General features: G+C 51.1%; 1 protein-coding gene across 1 annotated transcript in view; it reads left to right on the top strand.

Moving 5' to 3' along the window:
- CD9 (CD9 molecule) overlaps positions 1-6,676 on the top strand; it is a 28,995-nt gene extending 22,319 nt beyond the window's left edge. The window contains exons 3-8 of the mRNA XM_068160896.1: positions 105-202; positions 1,384-1,458; positions 2,478-2,570; positions 3,116-3,205; positions 5,000-5,083; positions 6,271-6,676. Coding sequence (XP_068016997.1) covers positions 105-202; positions 1,384-1,458; positions 2,478-2,570; positions 3,116-3,205; positions 5,000-5,083; positions 6,271-6,336 — 506 coding nt within the window. The 3' untranslated portion in view covers positions 6,337-6,676. The remainder of the gene's footprint in view (positions 1-104; positions 203-1,383; positions 1,459-2,477; positions 2,571-3,115; positions 3,206-4,999; positions 5,084-6,270) is intronic.
- The last annotated feature ends 14,040 nt before the right edge of the window (positions 6,677-20,716 follow it).

Below are 20,716 nucleotides of genomic sequence, written 5' to 3'. Positions count from 1 at the left end.
GTCAGAAGCTACAAATGTTATTTGTGGGGCAACTGCATCCATACCCTGCTGCTGAGATCTCACCTTACCTATCTCCATGTCTCTGTTTTAATTCTCCTCCCTAGGAGTTTACATCCTGATTGGAGCTGGTGCACTTATGATGCTGGTTGGCTTCTTGGGATGCTGTGGTGCATTGCAGGAGTCTCAGTGCATGCTTGGCTTGGTAAGTGGTTAAACTTCTAGCAGCACAGTAAGTGAAGGGAAGAAAATGCTCCCATGCTGATTTGCTTAGGCTCCACAATGTTTGTTTCAACACATTTTGCTTCCAGAATGCCCAAGTGTTAAATAGAGCTTCCATTTCTGGTCTTGAATGTGCCTGTCCATGTTGTATTTGAACACAGGGTGACTTCAGGAGTTGGTGACATGGTCAGATATTGAGGTATCAAGACTTGGGGAGGGTGTGTGAACATAGAACTAAGACACTGACAAGATTAATGCTGTTTATTAAACACTATGTCCTGAATGTTGAAGGCTGGGCAATCTTTAATCTTTGAGCCCAGAGCTGTAGTATTTGATCCTTGAAACAAGCCTCCACTGTTCCAAATCACAGGATGAGCTGCTTCTAGTTGACAACTGCTCTGCAAGCCAATTATTGGAGCGCAACTTCATTGTTTGCAGACTGGAGGGACCAGTGGAGCTCGCTGGGTTGATTGCACATCTGTATACTTGTGGAACTACCCATCCACATAACCAGAAGATTTAGTTAATAAAAGACTATTGCTATAGCCAGGGCCAGAACAATTCCCCTTCTGTGTAATGGCAGAAGTTCATTTCATGTGTTTCTTGCAAAGTAATGCCTTTAGCCTTCTAATTCTGAGCATCCTTTAAAGTGCCTTCAGATGATAGTGGTGGCTTGGGACCTGGCAGTCAATTGCCTGCAGAGATGACACTCTTATTTCTGTCTTATGTGATGCACAACAAAGAAGGGACCATTAGCTCTCTGGGAGTTGGTGCCAAGCTAGGTATTAAGTGATGACTCCTAAAGCAATAGATGTGACGAACCAGAGGAGAGAATTGGTGTCAGCTGTTGTGATGTCCAAGTGACCTAGGCAGCTTCAAAGCCTGAGCTAACAGGTGCTTGAGTTTTTAATTAGCACTGATCAAAAAGGAGGGCTTGGAAAAACACTGCTAGGCTTTCTGACTCTCCTGGGAAGAAGTGCTGAGCCAGTGCAGTGCCCTCTTTCTTCATCTTGCCGCTGTTCCAGACCTCCCTTGAGCAACTCTTACCACCAGGTTGAATGCTGGGGAGTGGACAAGCTTGCAGTGAACCTGTGTGATGCTGGTTTGTGGTCTTCTGATCTCAGTGAGCTGACCTTATTTTTTTTCCTTCTTCATCTTTTCCAGTTCTTCCTGTTCCTTTTTGTGATTTTTGCCCTTGAAATTGCTGCTGCAATCTGGGGATTTGCAAACAAAGACAAGGTAGGTTTCTTTTAAAAGCTGGAATGCTGCAATAGGTTACCCAGTGGAGCTGTGGATGCTTCATCGTTGGAAGCATTCCAAGTGGTGTTGGATGGGGCTTGGAGCAACCTGATCCAGTGAAAGATGTTGCTGCCCATGACACAGGGAAGGGACTAGACATTTAAAGGTCCTTCCTGACCCCAAATAGTCTCTGATTCTGCGATACTGCCCACAGAAAGTCAGCAGTCTGCTGAAATCTATACCAGAGTCAGAGTTCTCAGGGTTGGAAGGAACCTCAAGGATCATCCAGTTCCCACCCCCTGCTATGGGCAGGGACACCTCACACTAGATAATCAAGTTTTGACTAGTACTGATCTAAGCAATCTGGGGGAGAGAAATAATGGTCTGGATCAGAAGGGACCTCCAGCAAAACAATGTAGGAGCTTAGACTCATTTTAAAACAGTTTTAGACTTTATAGCAGAGAAGCCAGAATCCAGCATGCTAGAAATGCCCTCTGGGCATTACCTGGCTGAGCTGTGAAGCTTTCATCACTTCTAGATGTGAGCTGGATCAGCTACAGGCTGAATGGTTGTGCATCTAGAAGGTGACTTACCTGGACTGTCCTCTCAAGCAGTCAAGATTGTCTCTTGTTTCCACATGAAGTGCTTGTAGATCAGTGTTGGTTTTCTGCTTGTCTTGTGGAGCAGGAGAAGACAGCAACTTCTAGGGTACAGAAATGAGGAGGGGATATTTTTGTGTGTGCGTGTAGCCAGTGGGTGAAGACTTTGTCTTCTCTCCTCCTAGAAGCTCAGAGGTTTGGAAGGAAAAAGTGAACCTTATCTGCTCAGGTGTGGCTTTTAAAGTGAGTGTTGCAGTTAGGCTCACCTGTTCCTGTTGAGAAATGCTGTCCACCACCCTCTCTTTCTACATGCCAAGAGAATTAGTGTTGCAGGCTGCAGAATTTCTTAGGACTGACTCCAAACTATTCTGTCTGTGTAATTAAGGCAGTGATACAGCATAACTGGTTGCTATCCTCTAGGTTATTGAAGAGCTGAAGGACTTCTACAAGGAAACCTACAACAAGAGATCTCAACCAGCTGCCAAGGAGACCCTGAAAGCATTTCAGTTGGCTGTAAGTATGGGGTCACACTTCAACTAGGCAGTAATGCAGCTTGTTGGCACTGCTCTGGGTCATTCAGTCCCCTGTACAGATCTGGCACCTTATGAACCAGAAGAAACTGGTGATGCAGAGAAGATCTTTTTGTGTAGCATCAGTGAGTTCAGGATGAGTCTTTGTCCCTCTGAAGTTGCAAAATGCTTACAACTAGTTCCTGTTTTCCTGAAACCCAGATCTGTGGAGGTTGATCTGGAGGATCATAATACATAGTGTTTGGATATGTGACATTTGGGCTTTGGGGTCTGTAAGGGAGCACAAGGTATCACCACAATTCATGTGTGGTATGGGATCCAGCCCTCCCTTTCAGAATCCTGTCCTTTTCAAGTAATAAAGGCTCCTTAAAATCAGGTTTAGAGCAGGATTTCTAAGGCAATTGGCTTACAATCTGTACTATAACTTCATGTAATCCATTTCCCCTTATTTCCCAGATAGGGAGCAAGAGTAAAGGATTATTTAACCTGGCTCTGTTTTTTTTTTCCCCTGTGTGTTTTCTTTTGTAGCTGGACTGCTGTGGTCTTACAGGATCTTTAGAGCAACTCTTAATGGACACCTGTCCCAAGAAGACCTTGATTGAGGCAGCTTCTGTGATGGTAAAGCATGACTGAACTCACCAATGGGTAGAATGAGAAACCTGGTTCTGAACAAAGCCTTCTAGTCCATGGGGGAATTCCCATGTCACACTCACTTAGCAACCTCTCTCTCCCTCTCTAATCAGTCCAGCTGTGGAAAATCAACAGACTGCTGCTGTGGAAAGAACAAGCAGGGTCAGCAGGAAGTCTGAGCTTGCACAGGAAATGTGTAGTTTGTGTGTCACCACCACTCACATGGATGGACAGCAAAGGCCAAGGCTTCACCTTCCTTGCCTGCAGCAGGAACAGTGTGGACAGCAGGAGCAGGGAGGATATTCTGCCCTGCACTCTGTGCTGGTTAGGCCACACCTTGAGTCCTGTGTCCAGTTCTGGGCCCCTCAGCTTAGGAAAGATGTTGACTTGCTGGAAGGTGTCCAGAGAAGGGCAACAAAGCTGGGGAGGGATCTGGAGCACAGCCCTGTGAGGAGAGGCTGAGGGAGCTGGGGTTGCTTAGCCTGGAGAAGAGGAGGCTCAGGGGAGACCTTCTTGTTCTCTCCAACTCCCTGAAGGGAGGTTGTAGCCAGGTGGGGGTTGGTCTCTTCTCCCAAGCAACCAGGACCAGAACAAGAGGACACAGTCTCAAGCTGAGCCAGGGGAGGTTTCAGCTGGAGGTTAGGAAGAAATTCTTCATAGAGAGATTGGCCATTGGAATGTGCTGCCCATGGAGGTGGTGGAGTCCCCATCACTGGAGGTGTTTAAGAAGAGCCTGGATGGGGTGCTTGGTGCCATGGTTTAGTTGATTAGATGGTGTTGGGTGATAGGTTGGACTTGATGATTTCAAAGGTCTTTTCCAACCTGGTTAATTCTATTCTATTTGAGCAGCTGCCAGGCTCTCAAAGACTTATACTTCTAAAAATTCCTTTTTCTTGGCTACCATGAAGTCTCTCTGGGAAAAGGATTGTATTTAATTCTTTTTTTCCGGGGAGCTTCCAGCTGGCCAATCTATAGCCTAGCATGCAGCTGAAGAAATCCTGGCCTTCCCATGCACCCTGTGTTGATAAAGTGTCTGACAAGATCAAGAGTGCCTTCAAATCATAGAATCAATAAGGTTGGAAAATACCTCAAAGATCATCAAGTCCAACCTGTCACCCAACACCTCCTGACCAATAAACCATGGCTCCAAGTGCCACATCCTATCCCTTTTTGAACACCTCCAGGGACGGTGACTCCACCACCTCCCTGGGCAGCACATTCCAATGCCAAATCTCTCTTTCTGTGAAGAACTTCTTCCTAACATCCAGCCTAAACCTCCCCTGCCACAGCTTGAGACTGTGTCCTCTTGTTCTGGTGCTGGTTGCCTGGGAGAAGAGACCAACCCCCACCTGCCTACAACCTCTCTTCAGGTAGTTGTATCTGTGTTTTGAAAGGGGCTCAGCAACCCTCACCCTGATACTGGCAGCCAGTAATAAGCTAAGTCTGACACAACTGCTGCTGGCCCTGATCTACCTCATCAGCTCTGTAGGTGTTGGGAATCCTGCTGTAGTGAAGGCACAGTTAAGAAGTTTAGATACTTGGAGGAGTATAAGCCTCTTCTTTAGCAGCTTTTTTTGTGTTGGAACATCCCTGGTTTTCTTTAAAGAGGGGGAAAATGAAGCCATTTCCAAGCAGTATTCCAAAGATGGAGTCTTCATCTCCAGTTGCAGCAGACTTGGCCAGAGGTGCAGCAGGAATTGGCAGACTTGAGCACAAACAAGTAGGAACAAGCCCCTTTTGTGTGTGTAGGAAACACTAATGAAGAGGTGTTTTTCTTTTCAGTCATGCCCTGCTGCCATTGATGATGTCTTCAATTCAAAACTGAATGTGATTGGAGCAGTTGGCCTTGGCATTGCTGTCATCATGGTGAGTTCCCAGATGATGTAGAAGGTAGCTGCATGGCCTAAAGGATGCTTACAGCAGAAGACTGTGGACCAGTGCCTGGCATGGCAGTCCCCAAGCCCTATTCTGCTGGTGGCATGTACCAGCAGGATCAGGGTGTGTGCTGCAGGGCCTTGAGGCAGCACAGAGGGTGGGGTGGCTTGGACCTCCCTGCCTTGGATTAGTATCTGCCTCCCTGTAGTGGAGCAGTGGGGAGGTTTTATCAGTAGTGTGTGTGTATATATACTTAGGGTGGAGATGTACTGGTCATGTTGCCAGCTCATTCCTCAGTCTTAATATCTCTTGAGGATCCTTGCTTTTGTTTCCTCTGTCACAGAGAGTGCCAGAGAGCTGGATAAGAGTTGCTAGGAAGAACATTGGCACTTCTGGTTTGACTTCTCTGGAGGAATGTGTCATGGAAGCAAATGTATGCTAGGGTGGATCAATGATTTCTTAAGAGGCATGGCAGTGGTTTGTAGCAGAGTTGTTTGGAAGTGTTGAGGGTGAAGGAGATCCATGAAAATGGACTGAAATTTGGGGCTGGAGAGGTGGGAACTTCAGAAAGTGGTGATATGGCTCCTGGGCTGGGAAGAGCAGCTACACTCCTTCCCATGTTGATGATAGGATTGTATCCAGTTTGGGCCCCTTTGTTCAAGGACCTCAGGAAACTGCTTAGAAAAGTCCAGGGCAGAACCTCAGAGATACTGAAGGCAGTGGAATAAGGCTGAGAGAGCTGGGACTCTTGAGCTTGGAGCAGAGGAGCCTGAGGGGTGACCTCATTCCTGTTGATAAAGATGTGCAGGGCAGCGTCAGGAGAATGGAGCCAGACTCTGCTCAGGGATGTTCAGTGATAGGACAAGGGGCAATGGGGGCAAGCTGGAGCAGAAGAAGTTCCACAGGAACAGAAGGGAAAACTTTTTCCCTATGAGGCTGCCAGAGCCCTGGAGTAGGCTGCCCAGGGGAGTTGTGGAGTCTTCTGCTCTGGAGACATTGCAAACTCACCTGGATGTGTTCCTGTGTGACCTGCTGTAGGTGATCCTGCTCTGGCTGGGGTGGGGGGAATTGGACTGGATAACCTCATTAGGTCCCTTCCAAACCCTAGCATGTGATTCTGTGGCAGTCTGTGGTGGTGCCTTGTCCCCTGACTCCTCCTGCATCTGCTTTCTCCACAGATCTTCGGCATGATCTTCAGTATGGTTCTGTGCTGTGCTATCCGCAGAAGCAGAGAGATGGTCTGAAGAGCTAATAAAAACCCCCAAACACATCTTCCCCCCCCCCCCCCCCCAAGACTGCTGCACTATAAAAACCTTTCTCATTAACTTTAGAGCTCTGAAAGCATTTCTTAAGAGAGAAAAAAAAACCAAAAGAAAGTTATATATTTGTTACCTTTTTAATGCTTTATTTGGTACTGATGTAGGTTTGCTGTTTATGTTCCTAGGTATAAAAGTGACCAAGGTATATCTGACTTCAGACAAATACTGTATATAAAATGCCTGACTTTCTTGGAACTTACTTAATTTGGATGTAATTTATGTTGGAGACAATTTGATACTTTAATAAAGAGTAAGATGTATTGTATGTTTGTGGAGGAGAGTGGTGTGTTCAGTTTGGGGCACCTCAATGCGGGAGAGATGTGGAGGTGCTGGAGCCAGTGCAGAGGAGGGCAAGGAAGCTGGGGAAGGGCCTGGAGAATAAATCTGATGAAGAGCAACTGAAGGAGCTGGGGATGGTTAGTTTGGAAAAGAGTAGGCTGAGGGGAGACCTCATTGCTCTCTGCAGCTACCTGAAAGGACATTGTGGAGAGGCTGGTGCTGGCCTCTTCCCACAGGTAATTAGTGATAGAACAAGAGGGAATGGCCTTAAGCTGCAGCAGGGTAGGTTTAGACTGGACAGTAGGAAAAAAATTTTCAGGGTCAGAGTGGTCAGGGATTGGAATGTGCTGCCCAGGGAGGTGGTTGAGTCCCCAAGCCTGGCTGTGTTTCAAGGTGGTTTGGATGTGGTGCTTGGGGATCTGGTTTAAGGGTGAACCTTGTAGAGTAGGGCTCTGGGTTGGACTTGGTGCTCCTGAGGGTCTTTACCAACCTGAATGTTTCTGTGATTTTGAGAGGGGAGATTTTACTATGGTCATTAATGATTGTGTTGGATGCATAGCATGGAGTTGAACTTTCAGACCATCTGAAGTGTTAAATCCCCATAGGTTTAGTATAAAGCAGAAGATAAGTTCTGTGCCAATGCCAGGCTTGAAGGGAATCCCAAGAAATAGGAGAGACACTTGCCAGAGTGTGTTGGGGAAGATCATAGAATGGGTTGGAAGGGACCTCCAAAGGTCATCCAGTACAACCAACTCTGCAGTCAGCAGGGACATCCTCCACTATATCAGGTTGCCTCACCTTTAATATCTCCAGGGATGGAGCCTCAACTGCCTCCCTGGGCAACCTGTTGGAGTGTTCCACCACCCTCATGCTAAAGAACTTGTTTCTAACATCCAATGTAAATCTGCTCTTCTGCCATTTCAAACCATGGGCAACCTGATCTAGTTGGGGATGTCCCTGCTGACAACAGAGGGGATTGGACTGGATGAGCTTTGGAGGTCCCTTCCAACCCATTCTATGCTGTTACACAAAGGCTGGAGGAGCTGAGGAAGTACTGGGCAAGTATTGATGGGCTCTGCGCTGTCTAGCTCCGAGGCTGCTGTGAGGAGAACAGGGGCAGATGAATCCAAACTGCTGATGGATAAGGGGTAGAGCTGTTCATATGTTGTAAGCTAGCCAAGGACAGTAGGCACAAACAAGGTTGCATGCAGAATGTGGGAATGCTCACCAGGAAACAGCACAGCTGCTCTTGAAGGCTTGAAAAAATAAATGTTTGACTAAGGGGCAAGGACTTTGAAGTCCTGAAGAATGCTAGATTTGGCTGCTTGTGAGATAATTATGCCAGAAGAAAGGTTTGGAGGTTTGAGAGCTTATAATATTCTTTTAAATGTGTTCAGAGTGTCTGGGTCAGGCTGCCTCAGAAACAGGATCTCAAGCTAGCTGCATGGGCTGCAGTGTTAGGAGAAGGTGCAGGCAAGGCAAGGAGGGCTTGGTTTTCCATGGGGGCAGGATTTGTTGCTGGGAAACATCTTCCTTATGGGAAAGTTTTCAGTGGTAGAGCTTACTGTCAGTTTACAGCAGTCCCAGCCCATCAGGGTGTTGTGGAGGAGTGTGAGGGGGGAAAAATGACAGCAGGCCCACAAAAGGAGTGGTGGAGTCCCCATCCCTGGAGGCGTTCAAGAGGGGATTGGATGTGGCACTTGGTGCCATGGTCTAGTCGTGAGGTCTGTGGTGACAGGTTGGACTCGATGATCCTCGAGGTCTCTTCCAACCTTTGTGATACTGTGAAATGTGGGCAGTGTGTTGGATGTATGGAGAAGAATGGGAAGAAAGGTGCAAGCCTTAACTTATTTTTGGGGGCAAATAAATCCTAGGGTTTTTCACACACTTCAAAATATTTTAATCCATCACAGAATAGAATTAACCAGGTTGGAAAAGACCTTTGAGATCATCAAATCCAACCTATCACCCAATACAATCTAATCAATTAAACCATAGCTTCAAGTGCCTCATCCAGGCTCTTCCTAAACACTTCCAGGGATGGTGACTCCACCACCTCCCTGGGCAGCACATTCCAATGGCCAACCTATCTTTCTGTGAAGAACTTCTTCCTCACATCCAGCCTAAACCTCCCCTGGTGCAACTTGAGACTATGTCCTCTTGTTCTGTCCCAGGTTGCCTGGGAGAAGAGACCAACCCCCACTTGGCTACAACCTCCCTTCAGGGAGTTGTAGAGAACAATAAGGTCTCCCCTGAGCTTCGTCTTCTGCAGGCTAATCAACCCCAGCTCCCTCAGCCTCTCCTCACAGGGCTAGTACATTCTAACTATTTCAGCAAACTTTGTAGGAGTTAGGCTCAAAGCACTTGCTCTAAGGGAGAAGGGGGAAACATTGTGAGGATGAAAGTCCCAGTGATAGATGTGAAATGGATGCTGTTTCCCAGGGGAATGTGCTGTGGAGTTCAAGCTGAGCTCTGCCCTGTTTTTCTCACAAGCTTCTACAGAGACAGCTGCCCAGCAAGGCTCCAGCTGGAGGCTGGAGTACTAGTGGTGGGGCTCAAACTAAGTACTAGAGGAGCTTGTTTGTTTCATCCTGCTTTTATTTTTCACTGCTAGCCTGTCACTGGAGGTGGGTGAGGGTTGGGGAGGATAAAGAATGCTTCCAGAGAAGGGCCATAAGGATGGTCAGAGGGCTGGAGCTCCTTTCCTAGGATAGACAGAGAGTTGGGGCTGTGCAGTCTGGAGAGGAGAAGGCTCCGAGGAGGCCTTCTTGTGGCCTTCCAGTATCTGAAGGGGGCTACAAGAAAGCTGGGGAGGGACTTTTGAGGGTGTCAGGGAGTGATAGGACTAGGGGGAATGGATCAAAGCTGAAAGAGGAGAGACATATTAGACCTTAGGAAGCAGTTCTTCCCCATGAGGGTGGGGAGACACTGGCACAGGTTGCCCAGGGAGGTGGTGGAAGCCTCATGCCTGGCGGTTTTCAAGGGCCAGGTTGGATGTGGCTGTGAGCAAGCTGCTCTAGTGTGAGGTGTCCCTGCCCATGGCAGGGGAATTGGACCTGAATGATACTTGAGGTCCCTTCCACCCCTGACAATTCTGTGATTCTTTGGCTGTGCTGCAGATGCTTTGCAGCAGAGTAAATTCCTTACTTGCTGTTGCTGCCCAGGAGGGATGGATTGGCTCAGGGGCTTGCTGTCCCTGGGTGAAAGTTGCTGCTGCAGCTACAGAGCACAAGCACAGAGATAGCACACAGCCTGAGCTGGGTTTGGTTGGGTTTCTATGTTTAGAGGGTGGTTTATGCAGATGGCCACCATGTAATTATGATGATTATAAAACAGCCACCTCTTCAGTTTCTGCCTGCTGGCAGTCCCGAGGAAGTGACCTAATGTGAACTGCCCGCAGTGAGGACCTTCAACCCTATCAGAAGTCACATTTAACTGAAGCTAGGACACCCAGACAGTTGCCAGGCTTTGCTGGCAACTACAAAAATAGATTTAGTGAGGTTTGGGGTTTTTTGGGTGTTGTTGGGTTTTTGTTTTTTCCACTGCTGGATACAGGTTTCCACATGCATGACTCCAACAAAATGAATCCACAAGGAAGCCATTCATGGCATATTGAATGCTTCTCTTCTCTAGCTGCCTGTTTTGTGTTCAATAGATATTCAGGCTGGGGCTGAGAAGTGACCTTTTCTGCCTTGTTCTTAATGCTGGCTCTTAGTCCCCTGAGTTGCCACACACCGGACTGCTGCACTGCTTCTGCTGCTCTGTCCCACCAGCAAAATTGCTGCCTTTGAAACACCACCCTGGCAGGGCCTGCAGGATAAACCGAGTTTGTGTTACACAACACTGCTCCATGGTCATGCACAATGAAGGAATGGGGTGGAGGAGAGCCAGGGGAGTTACACCACAGGACAGGTTTTTCAGCTTTGTGCTGGTGTAGCCTTGATGCAAGCACCACCTTCTGCTTATAGCAGCACCACCTCTGCTCCTGCAAAGGTGGGGGAGTACTCAGCAGCCCTTTCCAAACCCAGCACCTCACCTCAGCTTCAGGTTTGTTAGCTGTAGATAGCCTTGATGCTCCCTTGCTGCTGGGACTTCTTGGTCCCTCTCCTTCCCTCAGCACCCACAAGTGTGGTTATCAAACAGGAAGGCTGCAGAGGGACTTTTCATGAGGGGGGCTAGAGACAGGACAGCGGGGAATGGTTTGAAGCTGAGGGAGAGCAGGGTTAGGCTGGATCTTAGGAAGTCACAAAAATGCTTGCAGAAGGGAAAAAGAAAAGAAACCCCTCAACTTTTTAACAGTAATCATCCCTAAGAGTAAGATGGGACCTTGGCCAAGAAGGCAGAGGGAGGAGAGCTCTTCTGCTGTAATGAGATGCCAGCAACAGCAAGCAAGGGGCTCAGAGTTCTGGGAAGCCATGTGGTTACTTGCTGGAAGAGCAGAGGAAGCTGCTGACAAGCTCAGGAAGGAGACTTGATGGCTAAACAAAAAAAAAGCAGCAACTCGGGGGTGGAGCCAAGGCAGGCCTCACCAAAAGGAGAAGCTTACTCTTTCTAGTGACCTTGGCACATAGGACCAGCAGTTCCTAAGGAGAAGGGACTTGCCAAGGGGCATAGGTGCTGCTCTCTCAGCTTTCTGCCCTCTTTCCACCTTCACTTTTCTTCTCTCACACTAAAATCCTTCAGTGCAGACATGCTCTCTTTCACAGACCCACAAAGTACCAAGGAAACGCCTTCTTGTTTTGTTGTTTGTTTGGGTTTTTTTTTAGCAGTATAGCTCTTCTAACCTTGGCTACCAACAGGTTCCAGTATCTGAAGGGGGCTACAAGAAGGCTGGGGAGGGACTGCTCAGGATCTCAGGTAGTGATAGGACCAGGGGGAATGGAATGAAGCTGGAGGTGGGGAGATTCAGGCTGGAGGGGAGGAGGAAGTTCTTCCCCATGAGAGTGGTGAAGCCCTGGAATGGGTTGTCCAGGGAGGTGGCTGAGGCCCTGTTCCTGGAGGTGTTTAAGCCCAGGCTGGATGAGGCTCTGGCCAGGCTGATCTAGTGTGGGGTGTCCCTGCCCATGGCAGGGGGGTTGGAACTAAATGATCCTTGTGGTCCCTTCCAACCCTGACTGATACTATGATACTTTTTAGGGTGTCAGGGAGTGATAGGACTAGGGGGAATAGATCCAAGCTAGAGGAGGAGAGATTTAGATTAGATGTTAGGAAGAAGTTCCTCACCATAAGGTGAGAGACTCACACAAGTTGCCCAGGGAGGTGGTGGAAGCCTCATCCCTGGAGGTGTTTAAGACCAGGCTGGATGAGGCTGTGGCCAGGCTGATCTAGTGTGGGGTGTCCCTGCCCATGGCAGGGGGGTTGGAACTGGATGATCCTTGTGGTCCCTTCCAACCCTGAATGATTCTATGATACTATGGTACTATAACAGCTCTGATGGGAGGAGAGGCTGAGAGCCCTGGGGGTGTTTGGCCTGGAGAGGAGAAGGCTGAGAGGAGATCTGATCAATGTCTGTCAATATCTGAGGGGTGGGGGGCAGGGTGGAGGTGCCAGGCCCTGTGGGGTAGTGCCCAGGGCCAGGCCAAGGGGAAGAGGGCACAGACAGGAGCCCAGGAGGTTGCAGCTGAGCAGGAGAAAGTTGTTTGGTGTGAGGCTGTTGGAGGCCTGCCCCAGGCCCTGCTGCTGAGCCAGCACCACTGAGCCACCTCCCTCAGCACCACATCCAGGCAGCTTCTAAGCCCCTCCAGGGCTGGGGACTGCACCACCTCCCTGGGCAGCCTGGGACAGGCTTTCAGAACCCTTGCTGGGGGGAGGTTGTTCCTAATGCCCAACCTCAGCCTCCCCTGGCACAGCTTGAGGCTGTTCCCTCTTCTGTCGCTTGTTGCATGTGAGGAGAGACCAACCCCTGACCACTCTGGCAGCAAAGGAATTGTTCCTCAGCTCCAACCTCAGCCTCCCCTGGCACAATTTCAGGCCAGTTCCTCTCCTATCACCTGCTATGAGGGAGCAGAGCCCAAGCCCCAGCTGGCTGCAGCCTCCTCCCAGGGAGCTGCAGAGAGCAAGGAGGTCTCCCTCAGCCTCCTCTGCCCCACACCAAACCCCCCCAGCTCCCTCAGCTGCTCCTCCCCAGCCCGCTCCTCCAGACCCTTCCCCACCTTTCTTGTCCTTCTCTGGCCCTTCCCAGTGCACTGGCACTGGTTGGTGTGGCCCAGAGCAGTCCAAACCTCACCCAACCACCTCCTCTCTCCTGCCCAAGGCAACCAGTGCCAGCCTCAGGAGCTGGTTCCTTGGAGCCAGAAGTGACCTCTGGAGATGGCCTCAGCCTACATTTGATGCAGAGGTCCTGGGCCATGACTGTACTAAGGGAGAGAATGAAAGGGCAGGGGAGGGGGGCAGGGAGAGGAGGAGAAAATGTGTTTGGCACTGCAGGAAGCTGAACTTTCTCACATGAAAAGCAAAGCAGCAGGAAAGGAGGAGCAGAGGTGTGGCTCCCATGGGGCAGGCAGCAGGTCCTGGCTGGGAAGTCTCAGGGCACCCTGGGCCTCGTGTTTGTGAGGTCATCAGAGGGGACAAAGAACATCACCCCAAGCTTTCACTTCTCTGAGCACCACAGCTTCCTCCTCCCTATCATCCCCCCCAAACTCCACCTCAGGCTGCACACTCTGTGCTCTCCCACAGGCTGCTGGAGAGCAGCTGGCACCCAGCACTGCCAGCCCAGCCCCAGCCTGCCCTGGGCTGAGCCCCAGCAATGTGGGCAGCAGGGGCAGGGAGGGGATTCTGCCCCTCTGCTGTGCTCTGCTGAGACCTCCCTGCAGTGCTGGGGCAGCTCTGGAGCCCTCAGCACAGACAGGGACCTGCTGGAGCAGGGCCAGAGGAGGCCACAGCAGTGCTGGCAGGGCTAGAAGGGCTCTGCTGTGAGGCCAGGCTGAGAAAGTTGGGCTTGGGCAGCCTGGAGAAGGCTCCAGGGAGACCTTCTGGTGGCCTTGCAGTGCTTCCCCTGCTGGCATCCCCTGCAGGCATCCCCTGCTGGCATCCCCCGGTCTCCTGACACAGAAGCTGTCAGATGCCTGAGAGTCTCCTATAGAAATGTCTCATTTCTGGAGTACTGCATCCAGCTCTGGAGCTTCTGTGCCAGGAAGGCTCTGGAGGGGCTGGAAGATGTCCAGAGAAGGGCCAGGAGGGTGAGCAGAGGGCTGGAGCTGCTCTGCTCTGAGCACAGCCTGAGAGAGTTGGGGTTGTGCAGGCTGGAGAGGAGAAGGCTCCAGGGAGACCTTCTGGTGGCCTTCCAGGGTCTGCAGGGGGCTACAAGAAAGCTGGGGAGGGACTTTTGAGGGTGTCAGGGAGGGACAGGACTAGGGGGATGGAGCAAAAGTAGAAGTGGGGAGCTTGAGACTGGCTGTGAGGAAGAAGTTGTTGGCCAGGAGGGGGCCAACCCTGACAGCTGTGTGATTCTATGGCATCCCAGCCCTGCAGAGCACCCAAGCAGCTCCTCCTGCCAAGCCCTGGCCCAGAGCACAAGCCAGGGATGCAGAGCAGCGACAGCAAGAACCCCAGGAGCCCTGCACCCCACCAGCTGTTCCATGGAGTGCACAGAAACCACAGCAGGGATGGGCAGGGCACCAAAGCCAGGCAGACACCTGAGGCTCTCAGCCCTCCTGAAGCCTCAACTGCTGCCTCAGCTGAGAGGGCAGGGGGTCCCCAGACCTCCTCCTTCTGCCTTGGGCTTTCTGCACCCCACGTTGTAAAGAGGAGGTCTCCTCAGTCTCTGCTCCTGCCCAGACTCAGAGCACCAGGGAATGGGTTTGGGGTTGGAAGGGACCTCAGAGCTCAGCCACCTCCAGTCCCCTGCCATGGGCAGGGACCCCTCCCCCCAGCCCAGGCTGCTCAAGGCCTCATCCAGCCTGCTCCTGAGCACCTCCAGGCAGGGGGCAGCCACAGCCTCCCTGGGCATCTAATAGCTGATATCATCTAATACCTAATGCTATCATCTAATAGCTGATCTCTTACAATACCATCTAACAGCTAATCTCACCTAACATCTAATGACAGGGAATGTGCTGCCCAGGGAGGTGGTGGAGTCCCCATCCCTGGAGGTGTTCAAGAGGGGATTGGATGTGGCACTTGGTGCCATGGTTTAGTCATGAGGTCTGTGGTGACAGGTTGGACTCAATGATCTTTGAGGTCTCTCCCAACCTTGGTGATTCTGTGATACTGTGATATCCAGCACTATCGAATGCCATCTAATTGCTAATAATCACTGAGCTCTACTGCCCAGGGTACCACATGTCCCCTGAGAGCTAATATCTGATAATACCTAATAATATCTAACACTCTAACAGCTAACAGCTGATAAGACCCAATGGCTGCAGTGTCTATCATCATCTAATGTCTCCTCCTACCTGATGATAGCCAATGAGCTCTCCTAGCTCCAGCCCCAAATCCACACCTCCGACCCCACCCCTCCCAGCTGCCCTGCTTCAGGCTGAGCTGGGGGCTGCAAGTCAGGGCGTAGCCAAGCCCCCCGACCAGGGGACCCCCCCCCAGGGGGTTAAGGGAGTAGCGGCAAGCCGCAGAGCAAGGGCTGCCTCCAGGAGGGTGCAGGGAAGCGGCTAAGAATGTGCTGCTTCCCCTGGGCGCTCACAGGATGCCTGAGCAGGAGCAAACCCACCAAGAGAGCCTCCAGGGCTAGGCCCTCGGTGACCCCAGCCCCAAGGTGACAGGGGACAAGAGGAGCCACGGGACCCTACCGGCTCTTTCCACACCTTGAGTCCTGTGTCCAGCTCTGGGCTCCTCAGCTTAGGAAAGATGTTGAGATGATGCTGGAAGGTGTCCAGAGAAGGGCAACAAAGCTGGGGAGGGGTCTGGGGCACAGCCCTGTGAGGAGAGGCTGAGGGAGCTGGGGTTGCTTAGCCTGGAGAAGAGGCTCAGGGGAGACCTCCTGGCCCTGCACAACTCCTGGAAGGAGCTCTGTGAGCAGAGCTGGAAGGGCTTCTGTGTGCTGCTGTAGCAGACGTTGCCATCCTGGTGTGGCTCCTTCCTCGCTTCTGCCTCTGCTCTGCCTCTGATGGGCTGGTTCTGCCACGTGGGGCAGGGGGCTGCTGCAGCGGAGGAGCAGGTGAGCGAGGGCTGGGCCCCCCCTAAAGTGCTGAAAATTCACCGAGGGGACCACAAAATCTTTAAAAGTGTAAGTACAGGGGTGAGGCGAGGCGGGGCCAAGCCTCTGGTGTGCAGCTGGAGAGGGAGGGATTGGCGTGACTGGTGCGTAAGAAAGCTTTGGAAACGACCCCTGTCTGCCCTCTCTGCTTCTAAAAGGCTTTTAGCATTGAAAAAAAAAACATATGGGGGCCCGGCTGCTGCCCACGCCCAGGGAGGTGCTCAGTGCTGCCACCCGGTGTGTAATGGCCGGCAGTGCAGGCGTGCCGCGGCGTGTGCCGCCCCGTGGGAGCTCAATGCTGCCACCCGGTGTGTAACGGCCGGCAGTGCAGCCGTGCCGCGGCGTGTGCCGCCCCGTGGGAGCTCAATGCTGCCACCCGGTGTGTAACGGCCGGCAGTGCAGCCGTGCCGCGGCGTGTGCCGCCCCGTGGGAGCTCAATGCTGCCACCCGGTGTGTAACGGCCGGCAGTGCAGCCGTGCCGCGGCGTGTGCCGCCCCGTGGGAGCTCAATGCTGCCACCCGGTGTGTAACGGCCGGCAGTACAGCCGTACCGCGGCGTGTGCCGCCCCGGGGGAGCTCAGTGCTGTCACCCGGTGTGTAATGGCTAGCAGTGCAGGCGTGCCGCGGCGTGTGCCGCCCCGTGGGAGCTCAGTGCTGCAGCCTAACTGCACTGAATGCTTGAAATGCTCGAAAATTCTTAGGGGAAGAGGGGAGGGCGGAGAGCTTGACTCGAGCGTCGCTATGGATCCAGCGCCTGCGCTCTAGCCCAGCCCTGCTCGCGCCAGAGGGGCAGCGTCCAGGTGGTCGCTACGGATCCAGCACCTGCGCCCTAGCCCAGCCCTGCTCGCGCCAGAGGGGCAGCGTCCCGGTCATCGCTGTGGTTACAGCGCCTGCGCCACAGCGGGTCTGGTCCTGCGCACGTGCCCTCCTCGCGGGCTGCGCCCTGCTCTTTTGGCGGGGGGGCGGGCGCCGTGGTGTGTGGCTTTGGCACAGGACCGGTCACGGAGAGCCCTGATTCGGCGCCTGATGCCGTTCTGTGCCCCAGGGTGCCTGCGAACCGCCATCCTTTGGCGGGGGAAGGGGTCCTGGCGCATTCGGGGAGCTTGCAGTGCGGTTTCCGGTGTCGCTGCTGGCCCGGGACTCCCAGGTGTGTTCCTTCCGACGTCTGAAGGTGATCTGGGGGCATCCGCAGGGCTTTTGGGGGTGAGGGAGGAGGTCTGGGGGCACCTAAAAGGGTCTGGGGATATGTAAAGTTATCGTGGGGTCATCTGAAAGGGTCAAGGGTCGTGGAGAGGCACCTGGGCACCTCCGACGGACCCTTTGGGAGGTCTCTGCAGGCTCCCGTGGGAGCTGGACGTGACTCGGGGTGGGTTTGGATTTGGATTTGTGCTGCAAACAGCGTTGATAATGACTTAGAGAAAGACACACAAGACAGTAAGTTTTTTGTATCATGCTTCTATTCTGGCGCCTGACACAGGCAGAATAATTTCAAAAGACCTGTGTGTCTTCAGAGAGTTTTGGGCAAACTTTTATACAAAAAGTTATCTGTCTATAATGACAGAGGTCCAGATGCTTCCTATCTATACAAAGCTTATCTATCTAAAAAGAGCAGAAGTATACATATCATGGAGGTGTCCTTTATCTTATACAAAAGAGCATCTTGTCCAAGACTAACAGAAGTGAATCACTGAAAAATCCTGTTACTCCTTATCTATCCAAAGGCTGTCTGCCAACCCCTCTCCCCCTCCCTGCATTCCAGCATTTCAGCTAACAAGAGGAAAATTCTTTATCAACTCTGTTATTCTGTTAATGAGAATTTTCTGTTCATCAATTTCCCCCTTTCTTACAGCCAACAGTATATTCCTATACTATATTTTCTTAAGTCAAACTTTGGACCCAGGCTTTCTGAGCTATCTTTCCCATGCTGACAATTGTGGAAGTTACTCTCAGATGTAGTCACCCAGTCTGACGGCCCCCAAGTCCAATTCATTGAGGCTACCCCAAATAAAGGGGTCCTCATTTGGCCTCGAGGAAGTTTAGTGCATATCCAACAGTTAGAGAGACTACTTTGCAAAGCCAATTCTTGCCTAACATTTAAGTACATATTGCCTTCCCATCCCTCAATAGTAACAACCCTCAAGAGTAACAACAAATCACAATTATCGGTACAGCTTGAGCTTCAGGAGTCCCTGGGATTTGAGTTTCCATTCTTTTGCTGAGGTCTTCTTGACTCTGGTGTGGTGAATCCAAGCAGCTTGTTCCTTGATTTTGATGGCTGTGAAGGATGTCAGTAACACCTGATATGGTCCGGTCCACTTGGGGTCCAGAGGGTTCTCTGAAAGAGATCTGACATAGACATAATCTCCAGGTTCCACATCATGGACTGGTCTGTCTAACCCTCTCACATTGGTTCCAATCACCTGTTTGTTAACAATGCTCAGGTTCTTATAAATTTGCTGAACATACTTGTTCAACATTTCCTCTCTAAATTGCCCTGGTTCAGAAGGGTCCAGAGTTCCTACTACATAAGGTCTTCCAAACAGGATTTCGAATGGGCTCAACCCTTCCTTTATTCTTTGCTTAGTTCAAATTCACAACAGGGCAATTGGTAATGCTTGTGGCCAAGGAAGGTTTGCTTCCTGTCCAATTTCTACTATCTGGTTTTTGATTAAATGGTTCATTTTCTCCACTTGCCCACTCGAATGTGGATTGTAGGGGGTGTGGAGTTGCTAATCAATCCCTAAAATTTTGCTCACTTGTTGTACCACCTTGGCCACAAAATGAGGTCCCCTGTCTGAGGAAATAGCAGCAGGTACCCCAAAACGAGGTATTATCTCTTGTAACACTGCCTTAGTAACCTCCCGTGCTTTGTTTGTGCGACCAGTCAATATTGCTAAGGACCAGTCAATACTGTTGTAGTTGTATTTGTATTTGTTTTGTGTTCTGTGTGCTGTAAAAAGAAAATACTGTGTTGTATTGTGTAAAATGGGAGGCAGACAAAGTAGTGAGATCCCAAGACATAGCCCACTTGGTTGTATACTTGCCCACTGGGGGGAAATTGGAGCCCCCCCCCCAAGGAGGGTCAACAAATCAAAAGACTCTAATTAAATTTTGTACCCGGTGGTGGCCATTATGTGAATTAGATGGTGGAGAGAAATGGCCTGTAAATGGGAGTCTGGAGTATGATGCTTTACTGCAATTGATGTTGTTTTAAAGAAGAGAAAAGAAATGGGATGAGACAATATATGCTGATATGTTTTTCTATCTCCAAGAGCATCCTGAGTTTCAAAGGGACTGTGGTGTTAGAGCTCCCTCTGATCCAATGGTTTTGGCCCTTGCAAAAGAAAACAAGGCCAAGAATAAGAGGCAGACACGGTTGAATAGGTGTTGCTCTGTGTGTAGCATAGGGCGGAGGTGTCTTAAACTTGAGGAATTAAAAGACCTGCCTGAATTTTATCAATCTTCAGGAAAATTGCAAGAGGTAGTGACAGAGAGTTCGGAAAATAATGTAGGAAATTCTGTGAGTGGCAGCAATTCTTGCCACTGGGCTTCCCTGAGCATAGCTCTGGGAACTGACTCCAGTATCACTCTCTTATTTGTAAAGTCCCCTGGGTACCGGCCCTCATGAACCAAGGGGTTCAGGAGGGTTGGACCTACTTCAAACAGGAGCTCTTGAAGGCACAGGAACTGGCGGTTCCCACATGCCGAAAGGCAAGCTGGTGGGGAAGGCAACCAGCCTGGATGAGCAAGCAGCTCCTGGAGGATTTAAGGGGGAAAAAGAGGCTGTATCACCTTTGGAAGGAGGGGAAGGCTACTCAAGGTAAGTTCAAGGAAGCTGTTAGATTATGTAGGAATAAAATTAGGGAGGCAAAGGCCCAGCTGGAAATGAAGCTGGCCACCTCAGTCAAAGACAATAAAAAGCATTTTTATAAATATATTAACAATAAGAAGAAGGGCAGGAAGAACCTGCACTCCCTATTGGACCTGGAGGGGAACATGGTGACCGAAGATGAGGAAAAGGCTGAGGTCCTGAACACCTTCTTTGCCTCAATGTTTAACAGCAAGGCAGGAGTTCAGGACAAGTGGCCTCCTGAGCTGGGCGATGGGGTCGGGGAGCAGTGTAATGCCCCGGAAATCCATGAGGAATTAGTTCGGGATCTGCTGAGCCACTTGGACACTCACAAGTCCATGGGACCGGATGAGATCCATCCTAGGGTGCTGAGAGAGCTGGCAGATGAGCTGGGCAGGCCGCTCTCCATCATTTTCCTCCAGTCCTGGCTCACCGGTGAGGTCCCAGATGACTGGAAACTGGTCAGTGTGGTCCCCATCCATAAGAAAGGTCAGGTGGAGGAACCTGGAAACTACAGGCTGGTCAGCCTGACCGCAGTGCCAGGGAAAGTGATGGAGCAGATTATCCTGGCGGCAGTAACAGCGCACCTGAAGGATGGCCAAGGGCTCAGGTCCAGCCAACATGGATTTAGGAAGGGCAGGTCTTGCCTCTCCAACCTAATCTCCTTCTATGATCAGATGACCCATCTGGTGGACGTGGGGAGGCCTGTGGATATGGTCTGCCTGGACTTCAGCAAGGCCTTTGACACCGTCCCCCACAGCAAACTATTGGTTAAGCTGTCAGCTCGTGGCTTGGACCACTACACTCTGTGCTGGGTTAGGAATTGGCTGGAGGGCCGGGCCCAGAGAGTGGTGGTGAACGGCGCCACATCCAGCTGGCGGCCAGTCACCAGTGGTGTGCCCCAGGGATCAGTGCTGGGCCCTGTCCTCTTCAACATCTTCATTGATGATCTGGATGAGGGGGTCGAGTCAGTCATCAGCAAGTTTGCAGATGACACCAAGTTAGGAGCAGATGTTAGTCAGTTAG

The sequence above is a fragment of the Melanerpes formicivorus genome, unplaced genomic scaffold, assembly GCF_026170545.1.
Source record: "Melanerpes formicivorus ecotype bairdi unplaced genomic scaffold, bMelFor1.0.p_v2 SCAF_54, whole genome shotgun sequence".
In the NCBI taxonomy this organism is placed as follows: Eukaryota; Metazoa; Chordata; class Aves; order Piciformes; family Picidae; genus Melanerpes; species Melanerpes formicivorus.
The sequence above is the reverse complement of the archived record's forward strand: the minus strand, read 5'-3'. Positions and strand labels throughout refer to the sequence as shown.